Source organism: Phycomyces blakesleeanus (genome assembly GCF_001638985.1).
Source record: "Phycomyces blakesleeanus NRRL 1555(-) unplaced genomic scaffold PHYBLscaffold_5, whole genome shotgun sequence".
Taxonomy (NCBI): domain Eukaryota; kingdom Fungi; phylum Mucoromycota; class Mucoromycetes; order Mucorales; family Phycomycetaceae; genus Phycomyces; species Phycomyces blakesleeanus.
Window position 1 is genome coordinate 186200 of NW_017265138.1, and position 8931 is coordinate 195130.

Genomic DNA, 8931 nt, shown 5'->3' on the forward strand with positions numbered 1-8931 from the left:
AGGGCTTTTTTTTTGTATCTTATTTCTCGGCTTCTCCCTTGTGGGGGTTACAAAAGCCCTTTTTTGATCATTGCTGTTACTGCTTCTTCTTTTTAGTTTTAAAGACCGCTTTCATAGTACGTTATTCTAAAATTTATTATTATTTTTACACCACCACCACCACCAATATTACAGCCACTACCGACACCATATTTATTTTGAGTAATATATATATATATATATATCTATATACTTATAGATGAAGAATAATTTCACTGGTGTGAACGGACCATTCGTGTAATTGGCTATCAATATCTTGTTAGATATGTAGATACACAGAGAGAAACTTTACTATATAAATAAATAAATCGGACTAAACTAAGAAGAAGAAAACCTCATTACTGTGTTAAACTAAATACATTAAAAAAAAAGAGAGAGTCTTATTCGGTGTACATATGAGAATATATATCTTTGAGGGAAGATAGAAAAAAAAAAGAATTGCAGGTATTTCCCTTTATGTCCGAGTTAATGAAGACAAGGGTAAAGAAAGCATACCAGTCTACTGGTCTGGTCTGGTCTGGTCTGGTCTGGTTTTTCTATCTCTTACAAAGTTTCATTATATCTATCCAAGAGACCACATTAGTCGAATAGTCTTTTCTATTTCTCACATATATTTTATTGGTCCTACATTGTGTCTGATGCACATGGAATCGTTCAATAAGAGGCCATTACTTCTAAAATACTTTATTTTTTCTTATCCTCTATCAGTTCTTCTCTGTGCTCCCCCTTTTCATCTTGGAACGGCCTTCTTGGTTCCACAGAAATAACTGTTCTTCCAACTGGCTGCAAATAAATATATAAATATACAAAAAGTCGCAAACCAGAGTCTTGTCTGTGCTCCCTTCAAATTGGTGAACTTCAACCTTAAAATAAAGCAAAGAGAAGAAATTTATAAAAAAAATACAAGATAATAAAATAAAAATAAAAAAATTCTTATTCTTTGAATCTCTCTCTCTCTCTTTCTTTAACAATTTTTTTTTCAATAATGGATTTGCAACAAAAGCTTACCAATGACACTGTTATTGCCGGTGTTGTTGGAACTGTGGGTGCCTATTTGACCTACAAGCTCTATAAGACTATTTCCCAGCCCTCGGAAGGGAACATGCCACCAATTGCACCCGGAAGACAGCCCTTTGTTGGCCACTTGTTGCAGATGAACCAGCCAATCCCTCCTCAAAAGGTCTTTTCCAAGTGGGCCAAGGAAGTCGGTCCTGTCTATACTGTCCACATGGGTACCAAGAGATGGATCATTCTTAACAACACCGAATCCGTTCGTGACCTGATTGTCAACAGAGGCGCCATCTATTCCTCCAGAGACCTCTCGCCTCTTCTTGTAGACATCTTGTTCCACGGAGGTTTGTAATCAGAGCCGGGAGGTACCACAAATGTTGATGAACAAAGAAAGTAACAAAACTTTTTTTTTGTATATGTATATAAAATTCTTTGTGTTCGGTTACGAATTAGTTGAGAATGGTGGTGGATTGCCTTTCTTCCCCTATGGCAAGGAATGGCGTTACTTGCGTCGCTTGAGTAAGTCTAATATTAACAATAATTTTAATATTGATATTGATATTAATTCTGGTTCTGGTTTTATTAGCTCATGCCAGTCTTTTGAAGAGAAAGGTCGATAGTTATCAGCACATTCTCGAGGACCGTCGTCTGGATTTCCTCAAAAACCTCGAAGAAGCCAACAAGGCTGGAGCAGAGGAAGGTTTCTGTATGAACACTCAAATCGAACACTTGGCCATGACTACAGTGCTTTCGATCGTGTACGGAGGAGAGCTGTGCTATTATGATACCAACAACCCCGACTTACATGCCATTTATGCACAAACATCCGAGTCTACCGCAGTTCTTCAACCCAGCGAGCAGATCCGCGAATTCCTTCCCATCTTCAGTTTCCTCATCCCCTCTCGCGTCAAGCAGTACGAAGGTCTTGTCAAGAGAACCGACACCTTCCACGGCAACTTGCTCAAACAATTCAAGGAGAAAATGGCCAAGAACCCCGACAATGTCGAGAATTGTTTCATGAAAGACATGCTCACCGAGAACAGCGACATCACTGACCTTCGTCTGTCTGATCTTGCAATGGTATTCGTGGCTGCTGGTAAGAAACCTTAATTTTTATATATATTGCATTATATTACATACTTTAAAGAAGGCAAAATGGGAGGGAAAAGGCTACAGAATTAAGAATAATGAAAGTGTAAAGTTTGTTAAACCTTATTTACATTTCTTTATTAATATTTTTATTATTATTATAATAATTATAGGCTCAGACACAACTTCCGGAACTCTTCAGTGGCTCGTTGCTGCTTTGGCCAACCACCCTGAAGTCCAGGACAGAGCATATGCCGATATTTTAGAGAATGTCGGCAAGGATCGTCTTCCTGGTCCTGAGGATGGTAAGAAAAATAAATCACACACACACACACATGCGACATGTTCTAATACGATGCTCTGATTATCAGAGGAGAACCTCCCTTACATCAAGGGTATCCTCTTTGAGACTCTTCGTCTCCACCCTCCTGCCCCTCTTTCTGTTCCTCACTGCACTACTGAGGACGATGTGTACGGTGACTGGATTATTCCCAAGGGTACCACCATCGTTATGAACCTTGACTCTATTCATCGTGACCCTACTCGTTACCCTCAGCCCGACAAGTTCTTACCCGAGCGTCATCTGGAGTTCATCAAGAACAGCAAAAACCAGACCAGCCAGTCGGTCGAAGACAGACCCCACTTGTCTTTCTCAAGTGGTCGCCGCATGTGTGTCGGTATTCACTTGGCCGAGCGCAGTTTGTTCACCACTGCCACAGGTCTGCTCGCAACTTACCGTATCGAGCGTGTGTCTGAGGAGCTTATTGACGTGAGCATCCAGAGAGATATCTATGGTGTCACATCCAACCCTGTTCCCCACAATGTTCGTCTTGTCCGAAGGGTCCCTATTGCTTAAGAAAAAATCCAAAAAAAAAACGAAACCAAATATTCCAAAAAAAAAAAAACTTATTAAGAGCAATTTATATATCATCCTTGTTCATTCATCTTGAATTTCTTATTTTACCCCTTCACCTTTTTATCACCACTATCACAACCACCATAAAATCAGCATTATTAATAAATCAAGCTATTATGCATTATTCTTCTTTTTTTTCATGTAAGTAGAGAAATAAGACTAGACTTATTCTAATGACTTGTAAGAACTTGTTGATGATGATACCCTAGGACCTCCAATTTCATGGCTGGTCTCTCCGTCAATGTACCGCTGTGTGATAAATGGCTGTGGTATACTTTCTTTTCTAATAGTAATCTCATGCCATGGTGCCTTCCATTCGATAATATATGTCACGGTAGGATCGTCCTCTACTACCACTGTCTGCAACCAATCCAGAAACTCGTTTGCAAACCGAAGACATACAACAGGTTCCTACAAAAAAAAAAGTGTGTGTGTGTGCATTGGACTTTAGCAAAAAATAAATAAAAACCAAATAGACTAACATATATATATATATATATTTGAATTTATCGTTTTACCCATAGCCCAGGCTTATTGCGCACCATTCTTGGGATTTCCATTGTCTTGAACTCTTCGACACTCTGAACCAACCCTTGGTCATCTCTAAATCCGCAGATAACTCTAGGCACACCGACCAGAAAAGACTGGGCCCAGAACTTCTTTAGTTTGAAACGTTCAAATGAAGACTGATGCCGGCTGTTTTCGATCAAACGCGAAGTCTTGAGTTCAACATAGTTTTGGAGTGGATTACTTTTTTCACCAACTCTTTTGACATCTGTTATTGATGTTATTTAAAATAATAATAACAAAACATATGCTTTTGTGTGTGTGTGGAATTGTTTTTTATTACCTCGGCTGCAATCGACTTCTGCTCCCATAATCAATGAGTTCTTGCCCAATTTAGTTTTTACTACCACGCAGTACTGAATATTTGTGTCTGCACTGTCATTGAGCCGTTGAAGCAGCTCTGGATCTCCCTTTTGAACTTTACTTGGTGGTTTTGAAAGCGTACAAAGGGTCTCGAACCGATAACCTCCGTAACACTGCATTTGTTCTTTGATTGGTAAATCGGCTTCGTTTCTCTTCTTCTCGTCCATTGCCTGTTCTTCGATATAAATTGTATTCTAAAAAAAACGCGTTTAAAATGATAATAATATTATTACTAAGTTTTTTTTTTGGATTCTGACCTTGTGTCGAGTAGCTCTGAGCATCCATGGTTCATTTCTTGTGGTAGGTGTACACATTATTTTTGTCATTATACCTCTCCAAGTTACCTAGCCCAAATATCATGTAAATTTATATATTGATACATTTGGGGGTTTTTTTTTAAAAAAAATTGAGGCACTCACAATATCTGCTTGCGCAAGTTGTGGATTGGAAGCCTTTTGTCTAGCATTTGTCAGTGCGTCCAAAAGAGTGTCAATATGTTCAGGAATAGATTCGTCTCTTTTAATAAACTTGTCAAAACCGACATAGAGATCTTTTCCATTGGGAGGATAATAATATTTCTATAAAATTGATTCATCAACATGCTCAAAAGGAATGAAACTAATAAGAATAATAAAAAAGGATGTGCTACACACCAATTCTCGATCATCAAACCAGACTTGACGATTGTGATCAATGCTGTATGAAGTGATCTCAGCAGGTTGTGCATAGGTAGGAAATTCTCCTTTGTAACTGACTGGCGGACGAACCGGAAAACTCATGACCTCTAATCTATCTTTCTTTGCTTCATTTGGGTAATTGGTAGTTAAAGAAAGCTTTCTTTTAGACATCTATGGTGGAGTAGACGGGTTTGTGAAGATGAACAAAGAGAGTTGATCTGTCAGTAAGCGGTGAAATGTGACTCTGTTCATTTATTAATTATACAGCGGGTTTGATGCGCATACTTTATATATCTATATCTATATAAATATATATTTGTACACACCCACACAGACCCTATTGCATTCAAAAAGTATTATGTTTAGATTCCGACAAATTAAAAGCACAACCTCTTTAACTTTCATTTAAAGCAACTACAGCAGTTTCTTTACATGATACCTTTATACCTAAAAACGGTCTTAAGATCTTAATGCTCTGGATCATATAACTTATAGTCTAAAGAAGCCCCCCCCCCCCCCCCAATATCTGTAACGATTCTACCGCTTTCATTATTTTTCTTTTATTTATTTATATTATACCTTTTAAACTTTATACAAAGACAAAAAAAAAGCACGCGCACACACACACTTTCTCTACTATATTATGCTTTGACTGTAATATATCAGATTAATGAACTGGGTTATTGACGAGGTTCAACTATTTTTCTTGTCAAATTTGGTTTACTCGGCAGGATCTTACGTATAGCTGTAAATTCTTAAAGCAATATTATTAAGCGAAAATATCTTTTACCAATGTACAGAAAATTCTACATCCAAGAATATACTACAAGTCCACGACTTTTCTGGCTCTAAAGATTTTTTTCTATAAATTACTGAAGTTGCTCTAAAATAAAGTTAAATAGATTGTAGTTCTGATTTTGTATAATCTAGAAATGATGATAAACAACGGTATAGGAGTGTATATAAATGTAACTTTATTTTGTTTTTATCTTATCATTATAGTATTCACAGTTTGGTAGGGTGAAGCGAATACTTTATCGGTTCACTGATTGATGTAGTGGCCGTAGTATTAAAGTTATTAGATGTCTTTCGTGGCTTTGCGTTTGGATATTTCATGATATACTCGTCTAGTCCAGGTAAATCAGGCTCAAAGGAACGCACCACAGAAATCTCCACCACCGCAGTTTCTATATCAAACGAGCAGATTGATTAACTAACATGAATTCCCACCTAGATATATACTGCAATAGTAAGTTTACCTGTCCACATAGCGAATTTAACCACAATGGAGGCATTTAGCTTGTAGCAGTAAGGAGTAACAGGTTTAAATTCATCCGCTGTGGGCCAGAAAACTGAAGAAGTTTTATCAGGATACATGATCTATGCCAGATTTTTTTTTCTGTTAGAATCCTGTAATTGGTTTTTAAGGTTATAATCTTCTTTACCTCAATTGCAATATCATTCGGATCCGCGACGTTTAAGATGTCAGCCTCCACTCTCAGCTCGGTGGGAAATTGGTACACAAATCGGTGAGGTTTGTCGATATTTGAGATTGGGTGGGTAATTACAGCACTTGTGTGCCTTATGGGATTACTCAGAAAGACTGGGAGAGGTAGAAATGTCTAAAAGAACAAAATAAGCCCACGGCAGATAAAGAATATATGTAGCTTACATTGACAAATGACTGTAAAGCAGACACTTTTGCTGTTGAAGGTGAGATTGTTGCCTCTGCCAAATCTGACCTCAGAGTAGAAATACCGGAACATTTGTTATCATCTTTGTTGAATTTTCTAATTTGAAAATCATTAGTTAAATCATCAGTAAATTAGTAAAGCTATGGTCTCAGAAGAAACAATCAAGCACGTCTTTGTTTGTTCCAATTACTTTTCTATTAAAGTCATCCTTTGTAAAGAGGCCACTAGCATGTTCTTGATGGTAAATGGAGTTTTGTTTGAGCTAATTTATATATATATATATATATACATATGTAAAGTAAGTATATTTGTTCGCATACACGCATATACATGCTCATATTATTGTAGCTTGTAGACTTACATTGGCATCTGTTTAAGCATTCCAAACATCCATGTGATATTGGCCAGAGCACGGAAATACATAATAGAGTGGCGAGTCTCTTTAGAGAGTCCCAGAAATGTGTGTTCAATAGTATAAGAAAGACGAAGAAGAGATGCTGCTGCCATTTGCGCGGTTGCAGCATACGTTGGTGACGAGTGGCTTTGCTTAATCTAAAATAAAATGCAAAGTAAATTGTGATAAGTATTCACATTATATCATAATTTTTCTTCCTCTTTTATTTACTCTGATCACTAATTCACAGCATTGAAGATAAAGTATTGCCAGCTTAGATTTTCCAGCAAGGGATGGCTTTAAAGTCGCAATATATTCAAAATTTCTAAACAAAGAAAAAAAATCAATAAAGATATTAGGTAATCTTTGTATCTTACCTATCCGCTGCCTCGACTGTCAATAAAGCTCCAGTGTAGTCTTTGCGCTCTAATTGAAGGCCAATTGTTTTGAGCATATCAAGGGTGACAGCCATGTACTTTTCCACATCGTCAGTGACCAGATTATGTGCGGTAACTATACGTAAATAAATTAAAAAATAAGTATTTAAAACCGAGTTCATTATATTAAAATTACACACTAAATTCATTTAACTTACCTGCAAAATTCGTTGGCAAGCAATCAATGTCTCCTTGCAAGACAATGTTTGCAGACTTGTACATTTTCTAATGTACATAGTTAGTTCAAGAATCGTACAAATAATCCTCCACAAGTACAGCACAATACCCTCAAATCAGGAATGCAGTCTGGATATTTGCTTTGGTAATATGCAAAATGTCGATAGATGTATTTTGGCAGCATTTCGGATATACTCATGTTGGTTGTACATGCGTTTGCAATCAATATTACATTGGATGCATCTAAGTATTTTTTTTTAAAAAAAAATCACCTACCATTTAACAAAAAAAAAAGCCAAACTTACATAAACTATCTTCTACTGTAGGTTCTCTCGGAAGGTACCGTCTATCCAGGTTCAGTAGTGAAGGAACCATTGATCCTATATTAGACTGATGTCAGATTCTGAATATCATAGATGTGCCAGTAAGTGGGAGCTTTTACCCAAATAATCGCCATGTCTCTTTCCAACATCTCGTAAGCAACGGAATATTGAGAGCTGGTCTTCGGGAAATCTTTTCATATTTGCCATTAGAGCATCCAATAATGTTTGCATCGAGCTTTCTTTGTCAATTCGAATAACTCTGTAAAAATGAAAATAAATTATATTAAATTAGATCCTCGGATTTTTTTAGGGACGTAATATGTATGTATGAATGTATGTATATATTCCTTTCTTACCTAATAAGTTCATGTGTAGCTTCTCTTGCTGTCGGGTCATTATCTTCCAATGCTCCCACTGCAATTTCGAGCTGTTCTGCATTGAAAGAAAGGGTTTCCCGTGTTCCAATCTTGCGCAGACTTTGTATAGCGTTAATACGAACCCGGTCAATTTCATCGTTAAACATATCTACAAAATATTAAAGTCGGAGTAAGGTACTTAAATTTGTGCAGGCCAGCCCTATTATAGATATTTCAAGATATTTACCTACAAGACAGTCTACTGCACTACGAATAAGTTTGTCATTGTACATGCACAATTCGCAGATTGAATCTAGAATAGATGTGTAAGCTACTGCAAATCCCACAGTTCAGTTGTGAGCTTACCAATCGCAGCACTTCTTACTTCTTGGAATTCATCTTCCAGACCATGTACAAAAGCACCACATGCTCCTGAATCCAAAAGTCTAAACTCGCTAGAGGCAGCATCGAAATTTCCATCCGTAACAACTGTAGGCTTTAATAATAAGATAAGATAAGTACAAATTAGAAAGTCTTTATATATAAATCAATATTCAAACCTAACCTATTTAGATATATAACAAAGAATAAAAACTAGTTACCCTTTTCTGACCACGATACGTGCTGAATCCAAGTCTGCGTCTCAAGTTAGACATAATACGTTTGCTGAATGTCTGGGACATGACATTAAATTCGACATGTTGATAAGATGCCATCATGACACAGGCCTTTGTACGAACAACGACAGACGAATCGTTTACAAGATCACAAAGTTTCACAAATGCATCATCAATAAGTCGAACGGTATCTTGGATTTCTTCGTGAGCCAATTTCATTTTGTGATCTGGATACAGCGAACTCAATGTCCTGGTAGAGAAATACACACGC

The 8931-nt window shown here is 37.0% G+C and overlaps 3 protein-coding genes across 3 annotated transcripts; 1 reads left to right on the top strand and 2 right to left on the bottom strand.

Moving 5' to 3' along the window:
• The first annotated feature begins 1019 nt into the window (after positions 1-1019).
• PHYBLDRAFT_185753 (CYP5208 protein) lies at positions 1020-3182 on the top strand. The gene is made up of 5 exons (XM_018439137.1): positions 1020-1394; positions 1504-1569; positions 1637-2146; positions 2313-2444; positions 2511-3182. The coding sequence occupies exons 1-5, from the start codon at positions 1025-1027 to the stop codon at positions 2993-2995; spliced, it is 1563 nt and encodes a 520-aa protein (XP_018294589.1). The 5' UTR covers positions 1020-1024; the 3' UTR covers positions 2996-3182.
• A 38-nt stretch (positions 3183-3220) lies between these two features.
• Positions 3221-4764, bottom strand: PHYBLDRAFT_142068 (hypothetical protein; the record flags this gene model as incomplete). The annotated part of the gene is made up of 6 exons (XM_018430733.1): positions 3221-3466; positions 3574-3830; positions 3906-4179; positions 4243-4329; positions 4405-4563; positions 4639-4764. The coding sequence occupies 6 exons, from the start codon at positions 4762-4764 to the stop codon at positions 3221-3223; spliced, it is 1149 nt and encodes a 382-aa protein (XP_018294590.1).
• A 903-nt stretch (positions 4765-5667) lies between these two features.
• Positions 5668-8879, bottom strand: PHYBLDRAFT_142069 (hypothetical protein; the record flags this gene model as incomplete). Its single annotated transcript, XM_018430734.1, has 16 exons — positions 5668-5849; positions 5922-6042; positions 6108-6284; positions 6335-6452; positions 6547-6618; positions 6718-6908; positions 6982-7075; positions 7128-7263; positions 7346-7412; positions 7474-7607; positions 7670-7744; positions 7807-7946; positions 8044-8212; positions 8291-8356; positions 8410-8539; positions 8646-8879. The coding sequence occupies 16 exons, from the start codon at positions 8877-8879 to the stop codon at positions 5668-5670; spliced, it is 2106 nt and encodes a 701-aa protein (XP_018294591.1).
• Positions 8880-8931: the final 52 nt, after the last annotated feature.

Bases quoted from the DNA above. Each gene is read 5' to 3' on its own strand.
- PHYBLDRAFT_185753 (XM_018439137.1), top strand. From the start codon at position 1,025: ATGGATTTGCAACAAAAGCTTACCAATGACACTGTTATTGCCGGTGTT. The intron at 1,395-1,503 runs GTTTGTAATCAG...GTTACGAATTAG, and splicing joins AGACATCTTGTTCCACGGAG to TTGAGAATGGTGGTGGATTG. The intron at 2,445-2,510 runs GTAAGAAAAATA...TCTGATTATCAG, and splicing joins TCTTCCTGGTCCTGAGGATG to AGGAGAACCTCCCTTACATC.